General features: G+C 54.3%; 1 protein-coding gene and 1 long non-coding RNA gene across 4 annotated transcripts in view; one reads left to right on the forward strand and one right to left on the reverse strand.

Moving 5' to 3' along the window:
- TPO (thyroid peroxidase) overlaps nucleotides 1–17,660 on the reverse strand; it is an 81,754-nt gene extending 64,094 nt beyond the window's left edge. The window contains exons 1-5 of one of the 3 annotated variants that reach the window (XM_070069763.2): nucleotides 16,806–16,925; nucleotides 4,736–4,869; nucleotides 4,425–4,639; nucleotides 2,847–2,945; nucleotides 2,208–2,292 (exon numbers count right to left, since the gene is read on the reverse strand). In XM_070069763.2, the coding sequence (XP_069925864.1) occupies nucleotides 2,208–2,292; nucleotides 2,847–2,940 (179 nt within the window). In that variant the 5' untranslated portion in view covers nucleotides 2,941–2,945; nucleotides 4,425–4,639; nucleotides 4,736–4,869; nucleotides 16,806–16,925. Of the gene's footprint in view, nucleotides 1–2,207; nucleotides 2,293–2,846; nucleotides 2,946–4,424; nucleotides 4,640–4,735; nucleotides 4,870–12,887; nucleotides 13,186–13,340; nucleotides 13,587–14,452; nucleotides 14,568–16,805 lie in introns of those variants that run through there. The other 2 variants (XR_016230676.1, XR_016230677.1) reach the window with 2 other exon arrangements.
- LOC149128224 (uncharacterized) lies at nucleotides 17,398–19,929 on the forward strand. Its single transcript, XR_016230678.1, has 2 exons — nucleotides 17,398–17,523; nucleotides 19,434–19,929. It is a non-coding gene; the product is annotated as an uncharacterized LOC149128224 (long non-coding RNA).
- The last annotated feature ends 956 nt before the right edge of the window (nucleotides 19,930–20,885 follow it).

Raw genomic sequence — 20,885 nt, forward strand, 5'->3', positions numbered from 1 at the left:
AGGCATCTACTGAGTAACAACTGCCAGGTAACACGCTGGGCACTGCATGGATACAAAGATGTGAGCCGCGGTGAGGGTGGCCCAGCCAACATGATGGTGGCAGGTGTAGGAAGGCTGTGGTAAGCACAGGTGTGGAGCTGGCAGGGAAACCCCGACCTGCTGAGTGTTCCATCCAGAAGCATCTTCTCAGAAGCACCCACCTCATAGCGTTCTGTTGTGGGAGAAAAAGCCCCTCATTGCTCTTTGCAGTCATTTGTTAGCTACAGGTCAATGGATCACTTACATTTTTCTTCTATTAATAATTACTCAAAATACATAGAGCTTGCTGAGTGGAAGTAACAGACACGAATCCAAAATCCATCTCAGCAAAAGACTAACAGGAAAAAGACTAACAGGAAAATATTCAGACATAATCCAACTTGACGGCTGTGCAAAGGGCAGTGGCAGTGGCAGGCCCCTTCCTAAGGTTGATGGTGGAGGCAGGGCAGACCCCACCTCCCAGAAGCTGTGCCTAGAAGGGACCCTCAGTGACAGGCCATGCAAAAAGTATAAATGTCTGGGCCCTGTCAAAGGACAAATTATTCCACCATCCCTACTCCACCCAAAAGATGTAAAATCAGCACCCAAGTCCCTAACTCCCCAGTCAGGCTCTCCTTCCTGAAGGTACCTGCGAGGCTGTGGAGACTTAGTGACCTCCCAGGCCACAGCCCACCCCTGTACCCAGAGCAGCTGGCCACATGTGTGCTGCTGGCTTTCCCTGATGTGAGCGCCTCCCTGGTTGCTCTCGGAATTCCCCACCACCTCTTTACTCCCCACCAGTTTAAGGAAACCAAATGTGGAAGGAATGCAGATATTTTAGCTTTAACACCATCAGTATTCAGAAATATCTGAATAATTAGCTCCCTGTTCATTGCTCATGTGTTCCCTGAACTGACAGATTCATATGTACATCACACACATGCACACTCATCACCTACATTCATGTGTATCACACATTCCTGCACATGTAAAAACTCCCATGCACTCTCACGCAGACACATGCTTATGCTTCTCCCGTTCATCTCTTGGTGCCACACCACCTAACGTCTCAGACTTTCTTGGACCAGATCTGAAGGTGGCATCTGATGGCACTTGGACAGTCTCATCACCTTCTCATCCTGCACCAACCTGTGTCTGCAAGTCTGCTGGTTCAGTCTCTGCGTGCGTGAAGAATCCGCAAACTCCCCAGAGCACGGGGCAGAGGGCCCCACGTCTAAGGAAGCAGGCTCCTGACCCTGCCAGAGCAGCGTTGCACCTGTTCCAGGGCTTAGTCCTGAACGTTCCCTCAGCTGCACGCAGGAAGATGGGAAGGGCAGAGACGAGGCCCCGGGAACCTGAGCGCAGCTCCCAGTACTGAGCTGGACGACAGCGTCACCTTGCAGGTGCCTGACCTCCACTGCACTCCGGTGAGTCCAAGCCTGGCAGGTCTGCAGGTGCTCTTGCAGAGGCAATTCTGCAGGGCAGCCTTCATCTGCAACCGTGCAGCTGTGAGTGCACAACGCCACTGCAACGCTCACGTGCTTACTACACAGTGTACACACACGTTCTTAGTCTACAGATACACATCTGGGCATTGACACATGCATACGCAAACAAGCTCTTATTCTACAGTGTATGCACATGTGCAGGTATGTGTTCTTCTGTAGGTATGTGTGTGCATTAACACAGGCATGTACATATGTTGTTCCATAGTCTATGCACATACATATGCTCTCCTATTATAACCGTGTCTATGCACTGACACATACATGAACACAAATGCTCTTATTCTATGGATAAATGCGCCTGTGCATCAGCATGTGTGTGCGCACACACATTGTTTTTCTACAGGCACATGTGGGTACGTCGGCGCAGGACCAGGCACCCAGGCAGGGGTGGGGGGTGTCTCCGGTGGCGTCTCTTTTCCCCCAGCTGTCCTAGCTCCTGAGGAGGGGCCCCTTCCTCCATCAGGGCTTTGGTGGCTTTCTGCTTTTAAACCAGGTTATGTGGAACAGTGTCATGGATCACGTGCTTTTCTTCTCTTTTGCTAAAGAAAGACTCAGAGTAAACACGGTTCTGTCAGCTGCTTACACGGGTCACGGGAGAAGCGAATCATCTCGTGTGGGAAACGGTGGCTGGGGCCTGTTTAGGAAGCCACGGAGAAGGCGCGGGCGCCGGCCGCATCCTACCTGCGCATGGTCAGCTGCAGCGCGCCGTCCACCAAGGCCCTGCTCTCCTCCAGGACGCGCAGGACCCGCGCCGCGCCCGCCTGCCCTGCGGAAGAAGCAGCGGTCACTGGACGTGGACACGAGGCGCGGCCAAGGCCAGTCGGGGCTGCCTGCCCCTGCCCGTCTCCCTCGCATGCTCATGTGACAGAAGCCTTGGGATTCAAGAAACCAGCACGTCCAGAAAGACAACAGCCCACGAGGTCAGCAGACCGGAAGCCCCGCCCTCCCTTCTCCAGCACCACACCCGGCACCAGGCTCCTGAGATCCCCTCTGACCGACCCCAGCTAGGCCGCCGCTCAGAGCTGCACTGCGCCCCCTGCTGGTGAGACCGCAGACTTGGAATAAGGCTGCACACCTTCCTGGTAGACTTTCCCATCAGCAGGAAATATTTTTCAGATTTGAGCCGGGGAGAAATGGAAATTTTCCACCGGGCAGTCATCGGAAGATTAGCTCTTCAGAAGGAAGCACATCTTCACTCTTCAAAAATGAGCACAGAGCATGCGCCTGCTGCTCTCCACGGACTCAGGGCGGTCCTTTGCTGTTGGTGATGGTGAAAAGTAACTAGACGAGGCCCCAGGCCCCGTCTTACCTGTTACTTACCCCCGAGGCGCTGTCTGCCTCTCAGGATGAGTGGGAAGAAGACGCAGGTGCAGGCCACCGCCAGTGTGAGAGCCAAGGCCACAAGTCCTCTCATTCTGCCTGCAGGGAGCACACAGCAGGCCGGGGTCAGGGGCCGGACCACTGGACCTGGTTCTTAGCATCTGGCCAGTGAGAATCTGCACTAACTGGGCCGTCCAGCCCCTGCCTGGAGGCTGAGGCCCTACCCGCCCAGGGAGGGATGGGAGCCCCATGAGAGCCTGAGCGCCCTCTGGAGTCGGTGGGATGCATCACCACGGCCCCACGCAGGCCCTCAAGTCCTAACTCTGAAAACAGCTCTCTCCTGACAGGCAGCTGCAGCCGCCACAGTATCTCAGCAGCAACTACTCTGATGCACAGTGATGTCAATCATGTGAGATTACTCGGTCATGGGGAATAACATAATTCTGCTTCCCCAGTATGTCACATGGAACAAAAATCCCACGCCAGGATTTCAGCCTTTATAAAAGCAGGAAACGGGGCCTCTCGCTGCCCCTGAACCTCTCGCTGCATTTTTGCACTCAGCAGGCTCAGAGCTCCGGAGCCGCGAGATTCAACTTCAGCAGTTCCTCCTTTCAAATCTTTGCTTCACCTTGCGCTTGCTGAGGCTGCTGCTGAGCCACTGGGCTTGCTGAGCAGGGTGGCGCTGGTGACGCCGTCCTGACGGGATCTGCCTCGCTGCAGGGCCGGACACACCCGCACACTGGAGCTGGAGCCCCTGCACACCCAGCCCTCATCCGCCCATCCTATGCTAATAGCAGCTCCCCGTGTCTGCCCCGACACTGGCCTCTCCTGGACCACTTCACAGGGTCACTGATGGATTTCTCCTGGAAAGTAGAAAAATTAGTTTCCCAGCCTGACCTTTCTTGCTCTCTCAGCCGACACACAGCAGGGTCCTCTGTCGCTGGCTGGGACTCTGCCCAGGTGTCACCCTCACTTGCTTCCCAGGGGTCAGCCACCACCATATAAACCCATGCTATGCTCTGCTGCCCACTCGAGCACCTGGGAAGTGGGGAGGCGTCCACCTCTGTGGCCGCAGAGTGGCGGCTGGTGCTGTGTGTGCGCCAGTTCCTCCGCCCTGGCTGGTCAGAGGCCAGGCGTCACATCACTGAGGTCACACCTGAGGTCCAGCCCCTCGCCACGCGTGCAGAAAGGAAGGGAAAGACGTTTGCATGTGGAGAAAGGGCAGACCAAGCAGGACCATCACCACGTGACAGCAGCACTGTCCTCTGTTGTGCTCAGAGTTGAAGGGTGGGAGTGGGGGTGGGGGACAGACAGTGAGTCTCCAGTGTCAACTGGTTGGAGCTGCTTCTGGGCCTGTGGGTGACCACAAGGCACTTTGGGCTGGCCCCGAGTGGTTTCCTGGTCACTGAAAGGTTGATCTCTTTGCTGGGGGAGTGACGCGTGCCACCCAGGGTGCTCGTGCAGGACAGAGCCCCACCCCATCCAGAGAGGCCCAGAGTCCTGCGGGATGCTCAAGACAAAGGCCACAGTGACTCCTCGGAGAGCCGGGGGCATGTGGTCTGTGTCCAGGCCGCTTACCTCAGAGAACGCCAAGCTAACATGCACAGTGGGTGACACAGGCAGACCTCCACGGAGATTTTCATCCCGGCTCACCGCTGATCTGAGACTCTGACCTTCTCCATTTCCATGAAAGTCTTTCGAGTTCCCACTTTATGAAAACCGTCACTCTTATTTCCCTCATTTGACTCATCCAAATCTGCTGCTTCTTCCTCTTGGAGGAGAGAGACTAAGCCCTGGAATGTAAGGTGCCTGAGTGTCAGCCTGCGGTGGGGCACATCACGCCCAAGTGTGGTGGTGGGCACGAGAAAGGGACCGCTGAAGGTGCTGACCTGGAACGTCAGAGCCTGTGCCATCAGCTGGCTCTGGAGGCTGAGGCTGAGGCTGAGATGCGGGGCTGGAGGCAGCCGGGACTCACTGGGGAACGCCGTGGGCAGCTCACGTCCTTTGCAGGAAGAGAAGCCGACTAGAGAGGTGAGGTGACCACTCAGAATCCAGCAAGGAAGGGGTAGCGATGCTCTCCCGCTGCTGGGACTCGTGTCCATGTGGGGAGCCCGCACCCTCCCCGTGGGACTCGTGTCCGTGTGGGGAGCCCGCACCTTCCCCGTGGGACTCGTGTCCGTGTGGGGAGCCCTCACCCTCCCCGTGGGACTCGTGTCCGTGTGGGGAGCCCTCACCCTCCCCGTGGGACTCGTGTCCATATGGGGAGCCCGCACCCTCCCCGTGGGACTCGTGTCCGTGTGGGGAGCCCTCACCCTCCCCGTGGGACTCGTGTCCGTGTGGGGAGCCCTCACCCTCCCCGTGGGACTCGTGTCCGTGTGGGGAGCCCTCACCCTCCCCGTGGGACTCGTGTCCATATGGGGAGCCCGCACCCTCCCCGTGGGACTCGTGTCCGTGTGGAGAGCCTGCACCCTCCCCGTGGGACTCGTGTCCGTGTGGAGAGCCTGCACCCTCCCCGTGGGACTCGTGTCCGTGTGGAGAGCCTGCACCCTCCCCGTGGGACTCGTGCCCGTGTGGGGAGCCCGCACCCTCCCCGTGGGACTCGTGTCCGTGTGGGGAGCCCGCACCCTCCCCATGGGACTCATGTCCGTGTGGGGTGCACACACATAGGCTGGCATAAAGGTACGTGTACAACTGTACAACTGCCAAGTTCACACAGTACTAAGGGGTCTTGTGTGTCTGTGTGGCTCAGTGACCCCCACAACTCCACAAAAGAACATTGTGACTTTGACGTCAAACCTTGAGTCAACAGCAGGTGTGCCTCCTTCAGCAGCCCGTCGAGCGTGGAGAACCCTTTGCGCCCGTCAGAGCACTCCAGCTGCTTCTGTGTCACCAGGCACTCGTGTCCCAGCCCTGGGGGAGGCTGCAGGGCTCCCCACACGGACACGAGTCCCCGCCCGGCAGGTGCTGCGTGCTGTCCATGGTGAGGAGGATGCTTGCCTGCTGCCTCCCGAGTCACACACAGTGCACATCTGCCTCAGACCACGGCTTTCCGTGCGGGGCGGACAGGCAGGCTCTCCCCAGGCTCTCACAGTCCCAAAACTGCTCTTTCCAAGCTCCCCTCCAGCCCAGGACACCAAAGTCCACGGATCCCTCACTACCCTCACCCAGGACACCCACACCCACACCCACAGATCCTATACTACCCTCACCCCAGGACACGATACCCACACATCCTATACTACCCTCCACCCCAGGACACAACACCCACACATCCTATACTACCCTCACCCCAGGACACCCACACCCACACATCCTATACTACCCTCACCCCAGGACGCGACACCCACATATCCTATACTACCCTCCACCCCAGGACACCCACACCCACACATCCTATACTACCCTCACCCCAGGACACCCACACCCACACATCCTATACTACCCTCCACCCCAGGACGCGACACCCACATATCCTATACTACCCTCCACCCCAGGACACAACACCCACATATCCTATACTACCCTCTACCCCAGGACACCCACACATCCTATACTACCCTCCACCCCAGGACACCCACACCCACACATCCTATACTACCCTCACCCCAGGACGCGACACCCACACATCCTATACTACCCTCCACCCCAGGACACAACACCCACACATCCTATACTACCCTCCACCCCAAGACACCCACACCCACACATCCTATACTACCCTCCACCCCAGGACACCCACACCCACACATCCTTACTACTCTCTACCCCAGGACACCCACACCCACACATCCTATACTACCCTCCACCCCAGGACACAACACCCACACATCCTATACTACCCTCCACCCCAGGACACCCACACCCACACATCCTATACTACCCTCCACCCCAGGACATGACACCCACATATCCTATACTACCCTCCACCCCAGGACGTGACCCACACATGCCACACTACCCTCCACCCCAGGACACCCACACCCACACATGCCACACTACCCTCCACCCCAGGACACCCACACCACATATCCTATACTACCCTCCACCCCAGGACACCCACACCCACACATCCTATACTACCCTCCACCCCAGGACACGACACCCACATATCCTATACTACCCTCCACCCCAGGACACAACACCCACACATGCCACACTACCCTCCACCGCAGGACACCCACACCCACACATCCTATACTACCCTCCACCCCAGGACGCAACACCCACACATCCTATACTACCCTCCACCCCAGGACACCCACACCCACACATCCTATACTACCCTCACCCCAGGACACCCACACCCACACATCCTATACTACCCTCCACCCCAGGACGCAACACCCACACATCCTATACTACCCTCCACCCCAGGACACGACACCCACACATCCTATACTACCCTCCACCCCAGGACACCCACACATCCTATACTACCCTCCACCCCAGGACACCCACACCCACACATCCTATACTACCCTCCACCCCAGGACACCCACACATCCTATACTACCCTCCACCCCAGGACACCCACACATCCTATACTACCCTCCACCCCAGGACACCCACACCCACACATCCTATACTAGCCTCACCCCAGGACGCGACACCCACACATCCTATACTACCCTCCACCCCAGGACACCCACACCCACACATCCTATACTACCCTCCACCCCAGGACACCCACACCCACACATCCTATACTACCCTCCACCCCAGGCGCAACACCCACACATGCCACACTACCCTCCACCCCAGGACACCCACACCCACACATCCTATACTACCCTCCACCCCAGGACGCGACACCCACACATGCCACACTACCCTCCACCCCAGGACACCCACACCCACACATGCCACACTACCTTCCACCCCAGCGCTGTGCTGTCCTTTCAGAACTTTTTTCTTTATTTTGTTAAGACCACCAGGTTGTCCCCCTCCCCTCTGAGCACTCCCAGTGTCCTCTGCTCCACATCTATGATTTCTACCTCACCCCAAATGTAGAATCCCCAAGTGCTGTCCTCCTCCTCCCTGTGCAGGCTCTTCCTAGACGTCACCAGATCCCCGGGCTGCACACACTGCTGAAACCCCTCACAGCTCCTGTTTCCAACTCTTCTGAGCCCAGAGCGCGGGCCAACCTTGCACCGTTCACATGGGCACCTCAAAGACATCTTAACATGCACATCCCGTACTCAGCTTGTGGCTCACCCACCCAAGCCCCTCCCCACCGTGGCCAGAGGCTGCGCTGTCACCAGCACCCACATCTGCGCTCTCTCCTCTGTCGTCACAACCCTGCCTGGTCCCAGAGAAGAAGAGCTGCCACAGAACAAAGAGGCTCGCTCACTGCCAGCCCCGGAGAGACCGCCTCCACCCAGAGATGCCAACCTTCCAGCCGAGCACACAGAGGAAGCCACGACTCCCAGTGGCCACACGGATCCACAATTTGGCCACCTCCTTACCCTTCGTGGCCCAGCAATTCCACTGGAAGTCACATTTATGATTCTGTGACCGAGAGTGCAGGATTCAGGGGCAGGAGTTCTGACAGCTCCCCCCTCAGAGAAGCCAGGAAGGCTGACCTGGGAACATGCGCTTACCGGGGGCCACACAACAGTCTACCCATACATGCCGCAGGGAACCAGCCTGCATCACACCCATGAACACGACGTAGGAGGCTGTGTGCTGCTGAGCAGGAAGTGCCTCGGCCCCCTCCTTTCTACATCTTGGACACCCCGAGCCCTTGCTGTAAAGTCCTGGCAACTGCTTCTCAGGCAGCTCCTCTAGAGAGCGACACCGTCCCACTGCTCGTCACAGGAACACAAAGCTTCCCTCTGGGCAACCCCCACGTGCGGCTGACTCTTCAGTGACACACCAGGTGGGTGGAGCGCCACTGTCTGCTGAAAGCACTGCACTGATCTGTCATCTTGGGATCTGCGCCATGTCCAGATGCAGCTGTCACTGGTGCCATCCTGCTTCCCAGCTGTGCCGGCTGAACATCGGATGGACGTGCTGTCCATGTCCGAGAATGAAATTCCTCACGGCAGTCAGGGGAAGCACTTTGCAGCACTCAGGAAGGGAACCTGAGGAAGGGGCTTAAGTTCAACAGCACTGTGTACCACTGAGCCAGCGGAAAACACAGCGCCTTTCAGTAAGAAGCCAGACCAAACAGTGAACCGGTTCTGAGAGGTCTGTGACATGAAACAACTTAGCCTAACAGTTTATGGCACGAAAAGTGGGCAGGCTGAATGGGGAAATATACAAGTGAGCAAATTGAACAGCTGGGTGTCAAGATGCTGAACACAATGGATTGTGTCCTAGCCTGTGCCACAGATACAACATGTTAGATTCTCAAGTGGAAGGAAAGACTTGTCAAGTGTTATTTTTAATTAAGTTATTTATTTAAGAGTCACAGGGAGAGAACGGGCTCCCATCACTGGTTCATTCCCAAATGCTCACGATGGTTGAAGCTGGGTAGAGCCTGAACTGAGTAGCCGGGAACTTAACCTGGGTCACCTGACTACCACTGCTCAAGGTCTGCATCAGCAGGAAACCAGAAGGAATCAGGGGCTGCATCCGGGGACAAGACCTAGAGACACTGAAGTGGGATGTGAGTGTTTAACCACTAAGCTAAACGCCTACTCCCTCAGCACAGTTTTAAATACCTGGGAGAATCTATCCTGGCCAAGCACTGGGCTGACAGAGACAGCAATGAGAAACCACAGGGAACTGGACTTCCAACAAGAGAATGTTTAAGCACAGGTAAACAAATATTAGAATGTCATGCATTGGGAAAATTTTCTTGGTTTTACTATCTTACTCTCACACAATTTGTGCCATATTTTTAGAGATCATTTAGTTAATCCTTTTTCTCACAAGTGAAGACTGAATCAACAAAGATTTTGCTACTTTTCCAGAGCTTCACAGAACATGTGAGAAAAGAGGTGAGTGGGGCCGGTGCTGTGGCGCAGAGGGTTAAAGCCCAGCTTCACAGACCATGTAAAAACATACAAGTGTCATAGCTTAACAGGCCGTGTAAAAGCAGACATGTGTGTCACATTTCACAGAGCATGCAGACAGTGTCAAAACCTCAGATAGTGTTAAAGCAGACACAATCGTCCAAGCCTCACAGATGGTGTAACAACAGAAGGGTTTCAAAACCTCACAATTCATATAACAACAGACACAACCGTCACAACCTCACAGACCATGTAAGAAAACAGAGTGGTGTCACAGGCTCAGAATGCATAAGAACAGACAAGGGGATCACAGCCTCATTGATGGTGTGAGAAAAGACACGAGCGTCACAGCCTCAGAGCTGTTAAAACAGACATGGGTGTCAGAGCCTCTCATGATATGTGAGAATTGACATAAGCAGCAGTCTCACAGACCATGTAAGAACATGCATGATTGTCTCAGCCTCATAGACCACATCAGAACAGACTAACAGACCATGTAAGAATAGACACAGTGTCACGGCCTCACAGACCGAGTGAGGTCACAGCATCACAGACTGTGATAGACGTGAGTGTCAAGTCTCACAGACTGTAAGAACAGATGCGGTTGTCAGACTCAGACTGTGCAAGAATAGACAGGAGCCTCACAGCCTCACAGAGCATGTTAGAGCAGACTCAGATGTTACAGCCTCAGATGACACATAAAACAGACACGGGTGTCACAGCCTCAGACCACGTAAGGACAGACACGAGTGTCACAGCCTCACAGACTGTGCAACAACAGACATGAGCATCAGTCTCATAGCCCTTGTAAAAAGAGACACGGTGTCAACACCTCAGACTGTGTACGAATAAATTCGTCACAACCTCACAGATTGTATAAAACAAACATGAATGTCACAGCCTCACAGACCATATAAGTACAGACATGGTAGTTATACACTCACAGTCCATGTGAAAACAGACACGGGTGTTACAGGCTCACAGACCATGTTAGAGCACACATGATTGTCACAGCCTCATATACCATAAAAGAGCAGACAAGTTCACAGTCTAACAGACAATGTAAAACAAGACAGTGTGGGGAGCAACTCGGACTAGACTAAGTTACTGGAATTAAGACTTATTCTATGCATCTGCTCTCCCACAATATGGCGCTGGGAGAGGAGAAAACAGCTTCTACACAGCTGCCTCTCGCCAATTTGATGAGCTGCAGGAGCTGATCCTGCTCCTGATTGGAGGAGAGCAGTGTGCTCGGCGTGTGGGTAGCAGAGTTGGAATTGGTGGAAGAGGACTATAAAGGAGGAGAGAGACGGCATGCACCAGGAACATCTAAGGGGAACATCCGGATAACATCTGAGCCCCTGAGAGAGCCGGCCGGTGGTGTGCTGCTCCCCCGCGGAAGTGGGGAAAGTGGCAGGGGGTACCGCCCTTCCACGGAGGTGGAAGGATCGGCAGCCAACCCGGGAAGGACCAGCAGCAAACCCGGGAAGGGCCGAGCAGACAAAAGAACAGCACAGGGTCCTGTGTTGTTCCTCCATGAAGAGGGGGAGCGACAAGACAGGAGTTTATAGCCTCACAGGCTGTATAAGAACATACAGGAGTGTACAGCACACAGAACTTGATAGAACAGACATGGATGTCAAAGCCCTCAGACTGTGGAAGAACAGCCATGAGCACTGCAGCATCACAGATGAAGGAAGAACAGACATGGTGTTACAGTCATACAGATCATGTAACAGACACAAGTGTCATAGCCTCACAGACCATGCAAGAACACACACAGACGTCACAGCCTCACAGACTGTATGGACATAGGTGTGAAAACCTCACAGATGGTGTAAGAACAGACATGGTTTTCAAAGCTTCGTAGATCATGTAAGAGCAAACACAGGTGTCAAAGTCTCACAGATGTGAAAACAGACATGAGTTTCACAGCCGCACAGACTATGTGAGAAAAGACCTGGGAGCCAAACCCTCACAGATCATGTAAGAACAGAAACAGGTTCTAAAGCCTAACAGATACAGGTGTCACAGCCTCACAGCGCCTGGGAGCACAACCCAGATGTGACACATCTCACAGGTGGTGTAAGAAAAGCCACGGCGTCAGAGTCTCACAGACTGTGCAAGGATGTGCGTGAGTGTCACAGCCTCACAGCCGGTGTAGGAACAGACGCAGGTGTCACAGCCTCACAGTACAAGAACAGACACGGGTTTAAAACTTCACAGACCACGTTAAACAGACACAAGTGTCAGACACGTTTCAAAGCCTCACACACTGTGTAAGGACTGACTCGAGTGTCACAGCTTCACAGATCCTGTAAGAACAGATGCAGCTGTCACAGCTACACAGACCATGAAAGACAGACACAGTGTCATAGCTTCACAGACTGTATAAAGCAGACACCCATGCCACTCCCTCACAGACCAACATACAGGGGACAAAGCCACATGGTCAGTTTAAGAGCAGACGTGAGTATCACAGTCCACACTCAGTGTGAGAACAGACTTGGGTTTCAAAGCTTCGCAAGCGTCACACCCTCACAGACCATGTCAGGACAGACACAGCGTCAAGCCTCACAGGGCACAAGTGTCACACCTCTGGCACGCGCATATCAGAGCACCAGACTAGTAAGAGCAGACACGGTGTCAGAACCTCACAGATGGTGTTAGCATAGAAATGTGTTCCAAAGTCCCATGTTAAGCACAGACGTGAGTGGTGAGGCCCAGGCAACTCTGGCTTGCTGACCAGGTCATAGCAGAAGGTCGTCTCAGCAAGGCCTGAGAAGGACATCTTAGAGGTTTCAGGTTTGTTGGGAACTACACTCTGCATAAGCAAGCCGGAGCTTCCTGGTGGTCCCACTAATGATTGCTGTATTCCCAGTTTTGGGGAAGAACACTTAGTCACGTTATCCCCAAAGTGTCCGTTGTTTGTAGAATTTTAATCAAGCAGAATGTTAGTGTAGAAGAAAGGGTTGATGCTTTACACAAGGTTAAGCTGTTTGTGGAAAAGAAAAGGCAACAGGCTCTCTGGTATGTACCTCCCACTAGAATAAAGATAAATGTTATTAAAGCTTTAATTCAATATATACTACAAATACAACAATGGTTAGGATATCAAAACTGTGGAATAGATCTAAGTGAAACTTTAAATAAATACAATAAAGAAATGAGAGTTACAGAAAGAACTGCAAAGGGGTTACATTTTAAAAAGGGCCTGCTTTGAACATTGGGGCTTCTAGTAAAGATTAGACTAGGAAGGTAATACTCCAGCTTGTGTAGCCAATTCCTGCATAGCTCGACAGCACTCCAGGCCTCGACTTTTGTGGGCAGTCCGTTACCTCACACCTGTCCGTGATTGTAACCCATGCTCTGAATATGCCCTTGAAAATCAAAGAAATTGTAATTAGAAAAAAAACCAGACTTGTTATTGTGAGAAAAAAGAATCATTATGTGACATGATATAAAAATAATCTGGGGCTCGAGAGCCAGAGCCACGCCATCAGCCTTGCTGTGAGCGAGCGCCGACACCTCTCACCTTGGGCCCCTGGACTGGCTGGAGCTGGTCTCCGGCACGTGAGTTTCGAAGCTCCCAGACAGCGTCAGAAGACACTTGTGTCACAGCTTCACTGAGCATGTGAAAACAGACTCAGGTGTGAAAACCTCACGGGTGGTATAAGAAAAGCCACAGGTGTCGCGGCCGGCCTGACCGTGTAAGGATGTGCGGGAGTGTCACGGCCTCATAGTCCACGTAAGCGCTGATGCACTGTCGCCGCCTCCCAGGCTGCACAAGAACAGACACAGGTGTCAGCGGCTCACAGACCACACGAGGACACGGGTTTCCATACGTCACAGACTACATTAAAACTGACAAAATATCCCCTCTTCACAGACTGTGCAAGAAGACATGAATGTCACAGCCAACAGATAAGACCGAGCACACAGGTGTAGTGGCTGCAGACTGTCTAACAGATAGGAATGTCACAGCCTCACAGATCATGTTAGAACCGAAACGGGAAGAATAGACTTAGTCGGTGGAAGGAGAGACACCAGTGTCACAGCCACACAGAGTGTCAGAACAGACTTGGTTTTAAGCCCTCACAGACCATATATGACCTGAGTGTCACAGCCTCACAGATGGTAAAAGAACTGCCCCCAGTGTCCCAGCCTCACAGATGTCAGGTCATACATGAGTGCCACAGGCTCACAGACTAAGAACAGACACGGGTGTCACAGCCTCACAGGCAGTGTAAGAACACACAGCCAAGTCACATCCTCATAGACCGTGTCAGAACAGACAGGAGTGTCAAAGTTTCACAGACGGCATAAGAACAGAAGTGGGTTTCAAACCTCACACACTGTGCAATCAGACACGAGTTTCACAGCCTCACAGACCGTGTAAGGCTGGGGAGTTTCTCAAGGGAAGAAGCGTGTAGCTCAGTGCTGGAGTTTCAAGAGCGCCTCCCAGCGGCTCAGCCCCAGCATCACACGTGTGGGTGGCATCATGGAGGCAGCAGGTGCAAGGGGAGACTTGGGAGAGACAGGAAGCCAGAGAGCCAGGCTTGCTTTTCTCACGATAACCTGCTGTCTCAGGAGCAACCCTGGGTCCTAGGAATGCATGTTAACTCCGTCATGGAGGGACCTACTCACCTCCACCAGGCTCCCACCTCTTATGGGTTCCAATGCCTGGGGACTGGGCTTCCAGCACATGAACCTCTGGGACACACATGCCCAAGCCAATTCACGAATTTAGGTTCAGAGTTTCCTAGGCGTAAGTTAAAAACTGAAGTGTTAGATTAGTCTAGTCGGTGCTTTCTCTGAGAATTATAGACTGAAAATCTGTAAAGTATAATTACAAGGTGGCTGTGGAGGCACACGAGTGTGCGCATGGTCACAGTAATCAAGGTTCTAGACATCTCATCTAGAACACTCCTTGCTATTGTAACAGGAATTCCGTGAATGAGTTCATACGTGATCTTCAGCTCCTAAGTTTCCTATCCGAGTCACAGCACCATTATGTCGCTCCCCCTCTTCGTGGAGGAACGACACTAAACCCTGCCTAGGCTTCATATCAGAGTCACGGCACCATTATGTCATTCCCCGTCTTCGTGGAGGAACGACACAGGACCCTGCGCTGTTCTTTTGTCTGCTCGGCCCTCCCCAGGTTTGCTGCTGGTTCTTCCCAGGTTGGCTACCTGCACAGGTGTTCCTTCAGATAGATGTTCCTGGTGCATGTTGTCTCTCTACTCCTTTATAGTCCTCTTCCACCAATCCCAACTCTGCTACCCACACGCCGAGTACGCTGCTCTCCTCCAATCAGGAGCAGCTCCTGCAGCTTGTCAAGTTAGTGAGAGGCAGCTGTGTAGAAGCTGTTTGCTCCTCTCCCAGCGCCATATTGTGGGAGAGCAGATGCATAGAATAAGTCTTAATTCCAGTAACAGTCTAGTCCGAGTTGCTCCCCACACAATAGGTGAAAGATGCGATGCCTCCAACCACAGTAATAAAACACGCTCTCTGAACGATGGAAAAGTTAAGAAAGCAGGAAGGTGGTGGCAGGCTGGGAGAAAACACCCGACAAAGATGCGGCTTCTGCTGTTCCCAACTAAGAAGGAACTCTTCCAACTAAGATGGTGAGAGTGGGCAGAGCTTTGGACACACGTGTCCCAGAGATGAGCGCCAGTGCCGCTGAGGCTCCCCCAAGGCTCCCGTGTGGCAGGCTTGGGGGAACTGTCACCGTGAGGCATGGAGGGGCTGCGGGACACATGTTCAACAAAGCGTCGGGAGCAGAAGACAAGCCCTGCACGGTGTGAGTCTTGTCTCTGATCCCACAGCTGGTGTGCCAGCACACACGTGACTTCCTGTGTCACCCCGTGTCCCGCAGCCCTGCTTAGTGGGCTAGGGGTGCTGGGATGGTACCTGGGGCTCTTTCGCAGCAGACTGGCTGTCACCTGAAGCAGGCACTGCCGTGTCGCCCCAGCCGCCTGCTGCTGGGTCTGAAGGCTGGTGCTGACCCCGCCCCTAGTGTCACTGTGGAGTCCTGGCCTCCAGGGTGACGGCAGGAGGAGGTGTGCTCCCCTGGGCACCTCATGGTCAGTCTCACCCTAGGGAAGTGTGCCCCGTGTGCTCCCCTGGGCACCTGACAGTCAGTCTCACCATAGGGAAGTGTGCCCCGTGTGCTCCCCTGGGCGCCTCACGGTCAGTCTCACCCTAGCGAAGCGTGCCCCGCGTGCTCCCCTGGACGCCTCACGGTCAGTCTCACCCTAGGGAAGTATGCCCCGTGTGCTCCCCTGGGCGCCTCATGGTCAGTCTCACCCTAGGGAAGCGTGCCCCGTGTGCTCCCCTGGGCGCCATCATTTAATGCGACAGGCCGGCTGGCCTCAGAAATAGCACTGGTGCCCTAAGAGAGGCCCCAGGGAGCCCCGCGCTCCTTCCCCAGCGGGTGGAGGAGCCGTAGGGGACCTCAGACCTGCAGCCTGCGTGCAGGAGAGGTGGGGCTCCACCCGCGGGAAGCTCCATTGTGCGGTTTGGTCCCCACAGCCCAGGGGAGGTCACACAGCCACACTGCCCTCTCGGCAACCCCACCCAGCTCCTCAGGGCTGGTCGTGGGAACCACGGGGGCGGGGCCTTGGGCAGGGGGTCTGTGAGGGGTGCGAGCCTCAGGCCTCAGGGACCCTGCCGGGCCCGGGAGGGGCGGCGGCAGAAATGGAAGCGTAGTGACAGGGTCACAGGGTGCGCGGCTCAGGACGCAGGGGCCGGCTCCAGCGGCGCCCTCAGGCCCTGGGCTCGCACAGGAGGGCGGGAGGTTGCCTGCTGCCTCCCCTCCAAGGGGGCCGCGCCCCAGCCCGGCGCCCGCGGGTCCTGGGGGCCCCGCCAGAGCTCCTGTGCCTCGGACGCCAGGCTCTGACCCGGTCTTCGTCCCGCACCGCCCCCTCCGCGAGCCGCCCCGGCCTCCTCACTGCAGCGCGTGCCGCAGGCTGAGACCCACAGTGACGGAGACCCTCACCTCAAGTCAGCGTCTTCGTCCATTTCCAGGACAAGATCCCTGCTCCTGGAGGGTCCGAACCTTCCTGGTGAGCAGCGCGCACCACACGGCGGCCTGGCGGACCAGCAGACGAGAACACCTGCGCCTGTGCGCACGGGCCTTTCTTTACCAACGCGGTCTCGCGAGAGAACGGGTCCAGTCCCTGGAGCCCCAACCACTCCTGAGACAGCACTAATCACACCCCCACTGCCAGGGCCCTGCCCAGGTCTCCCACCTGAGTCTCACCTCCTGCTGAGAGACCGCCAGGCCCTCCACCAGGGCCCGGCACCGCAGGCCTCTCTTCCCACCAGGCGCTCCTCCTAAACTCCACCACCTGGGGCTCCCCACACTCCAGACCACAGCTGCAGCACCTGGACCCAAGCCCTCCCGGGACCAGCCACAGCCAGCCGCAGTGTGCAGGGGCCCTGTGGATGGGTCACTGCTGTCACGTACAGCTGCACCGGGGACGTCCAGTCCCAAGTGCAAGTTGCAGTGTTACCACGACCCAGCTCAAGCGGCGCTAAGGAATCGGGCAGAGGCCGCTGACGATTTGCGGGGACACAGGAGACGCTGTGGCGCCTGACCCTACAGCTTGGCGTGTGTTTTCTCACCGTCCTCAGTGGTGACATTCAGCTGCCCTCAATTCAGCTCTCACTTGATGCAAATGAAGTGGAAAAGCGCCCTCCCACTAGCACTCAAGGTGAAACTCTGGCTCATCTTCGGGGTCCCCAGTACGGTGTCCTGCCTGCAGAGGCCACCACAGAGGGTAGGGTGCGGAGAAGGGAGGAGAGAACCCAGAAGCCCCTGTGCCTGGGCTGACCTGGGCCCTGCGGAGGCCATGGGGAGCTGATTCGGAGTCTGGGGGCTGTGATGGGTGGGGCGGCGGGGGGGGGGGAGGTTGATGATGTGGGAATGTACTGTCAGAAAGGTGACCCTGGGAGCAAACACGGCCGAGCACTCACAGCACTGCAGTAAAGACCAGCTCCCAGCAGAGATGCTCACACTCACGGGGCTGAAGCCGGGACGCTCCTTGTCACGGGTGCACCGTGAGGTTCCTCAGAGATGAGCCCGGCCTCCGGTCACCTTCAGCACAGGCTGTCTGAGGTCTCCTTGGACCAGGCTCACTGAAGTGGTCCCTCCTGATGAGGGGACAGTGGAACCGGTCGCTCGTCAGACCGGTTAGCTGAACTCCAGCGGGTAACTAACTTGGTGAGTTTTTTATTGTGCTTATCCAGTTTGGGGTAAACAGGTTTGACTTTCACCTCTGCTCAAAAGCAAAGAAGAGTCAACCACTCTCCATTTCTACTGCATGCTATTCTTTTGGTAAAAATTTTCACTAATTTCCAACAATAGGAGGGAGTATCACTAAACTGCAATAAACTATGTGACAGACTTGTTTTGAAATTGTCTAGGGACTGGAGAAAATATTCAAGTTGTTATGTGATGGTCTGTGGCAAAGCAAATAAAACATGAGGCAAAGCCCTGAAGACACACATTCACACACATTTGCACACGAGTGTACGTTTTACACATTCACACTCAGGCACACATTCAGTCACACTCACACCTGTGTTACATACGTGCACCCATGTTCACAGGGGAGAGCTCAACTCTGGTGACATCTGGATGATGGCACTTTGATGGCCGCCGTCTCACGTGAACAGTTAGAATGAACAGCTTCCATGATGAGGAGAAATAACTTCCGCAAGGTGCTACCTCCGTCACGGTGTGAGGAGCAGAGCTGTGTTGAGCAGCCATGGCCCCGACCCACGGAGATCCCTGCGCCCGCTTCTCCCTGCCTCTTCCCACTAAGGTGCCTCTGAGGCCGACTCCCACCCTCGCCTCCTCTCTCTCCGCCGTCTCGCGGCAGCGGAGCCTTGCCAGCCCCCGGCGAGCCTCAGGTTCCTCTCGCGGGAGCTGGGTCTTCGCCTGCGTGGTTGCTCCTGACTTCAGCTGGAGTCACAGACGCCACGAGGTCGCTTCTGTTTTCACCGGCTCTCCTTTTCTACCAGCCTCTGCTTTCTGAGTTATTGCAGTTGGAGTAGATGCTCGTGGTGGACTCTGCATGTTCCACTTCTTTTTAAAAAAGTTTATTTGTTTGAAAGTCACAGTGACAGGAAAGACAGAGAGACAGAGAGAGATCTTCCACCCACTGGTGTACTCCCCAAATGGCGTGACAGTCTGGGCTGGGCCAGGCTGAAGCCAGGAGCCAGGGACTCCACCCGGGTCTCCAAGCACTGGAGCCCTCGCAGGTGTATCAGCAGGGAAGGGAGCAGCTGGGACAGACACCCGAGGCTGGCCTGCTGCTCTGATACAGATGCCGGCTCACCCCACTACCAACACCCGCCCCTGTACGCTCCATTTCTAAAGCAGAGTGTAACATACCCGTGCTTCTGCTAACTTCCGGTAGGTTAACACCTAAAGCAGTGTGGTCATTTGGCTACAAACGCACGACGTCGCTACCTTCACTGTGATCTTCACCTGCGCGGGGAACGTAGTGCTCAGACCAGAACTGGGAGCTAATTAACTGTAAAACTTACACGTGATCAAATCCCGAGTGTCTAGTGGGTTTTAGCCTCTGTCTCTTAATTTTTTTTTTTTTTTTGACAGGCAGAGTTAGAGAGACAGAGAGAAAGGTCTTCTGTTTTCCATTGGTTTACCCCCCAAGTGGCGCCGCTGCAGCCGGTGTGTTGCGGCCGGTGTGCTCCGTCGATCCGAAGCCAAGAGCCAGGTGCTTCTCCTGGTCTCCCATGCGGGTGCAGGGCCCAAGCACTTGGGCCATCCTCCACTGCACTCCTGGGCCACAGCAGAGAGCTGGACTGGAAGAGGAACAACCGGGACAGAATCTGGAGCCCTGACCAGGACTAGAACCCGGGGTGCCAGCGCCGCAGATGGAGGATTAGTCTAGTGAGCTGCGGTGCCGGCTCTGTCTCTTAATTTATTTTTCTCCACAATTATTTGGCCTCGTTGCTGAAAGATAATAGAAACCACACAGATTGGCCCAGTCTCGAGTAGAAAAGTGACTAAAAACAGGCTGTGTCACGTCCTCTGCTGCACTCCGTGTGCTTCCACCCAGATTGCAGTTACCTTTTGAAGTACAGAAACACCGGATTCCCAAAAACTACATCTCTAAAACACCCTGATTTGTAAATCAAATATATAAAATACATGCAAATTAAATGCCCACCTGGAAGATGTTATCAACAATAAAAATAAAATACCTCTGTTCCTAAATGCAGAAGATTCTAAAACACACATAAAATATTCATGTTTTCTTTGAAACTGAACACCTTTTGAAGAGAAATGTGATGGGAGGAAAAAAGACTCTATAACCTTTCAAAGCAAAAGGCTTCCTTGAGGAGCTTAGAAGAATGGCAGGTCTATACTTTCATAGATAAAATCATGAAAATCATGTCTATTTCTGAGACACCTTTGAAACAGCTTCTTAAAATTCTTTTGAGAAAACCCTAATTATTATTTGAAAAAAAAAAAAAAAACACTATTCAACATTCTCATCTTACAAACTGCTGCCTAAAAACTAACCCTAGATCAAGTTGAAGATATTCTCTTCCTTGCTTCAAAATTCCTGATGTCAAAGCCATTTAAATTCAAAAGAACGCACTGCACCTGTGCTCTCCTTTGGCGGGCCTGGGGTCAGAAGCACACCTGTGCCCCTCAGGTGTGTGTGTGGGTACTTGGGGCCCTCTACCGCATCAATACTCAGATGAAGACAATTCTAGCTCATTTAGTTACACTAGAGGCTTCAAAAGTTCCTTGAAATGTGATTTATATTTATGTGAACACAGTATTGTAGGAGTTTCTCCTATTGCCAGTTGGTTATTTTGATGGTACTGCCAATGTCTTGTGTAGGCTACTTATTCTTCCCACCTCATCAAGCACAGTGACGTTGCTCGCTCATTAGCGTTCGCTCATCATAAACCGGTTCCAAGTCCCGGCACTCACTGGGAGCCGTGGAAGGAACTGAGAATACGTTTAGCTGACGTTCTCCAGGATGCGGTTACTGTGGCTTTCTTTTCTATAGTGAGTATTTTCAGATTCTCT

The sequence above is a fragment of the Oryctolagus cuniculus genome, chromosome 2, assembly GCF_051225735.1.
Source record: "Oryctolagus cuniculus isolate XC-2025 breed Fujian yellow rabbit chromosome 2, ASM5122573v1, whole genome shotgun sequence".
Taxonomy (NCBI): domain Eukaryota; kingdom Metazoa; phylum Chordata; class Mammalia; order Lagomorpha; family Leporidae; genus Oryctolagus; species Oryctolagus cuniculus.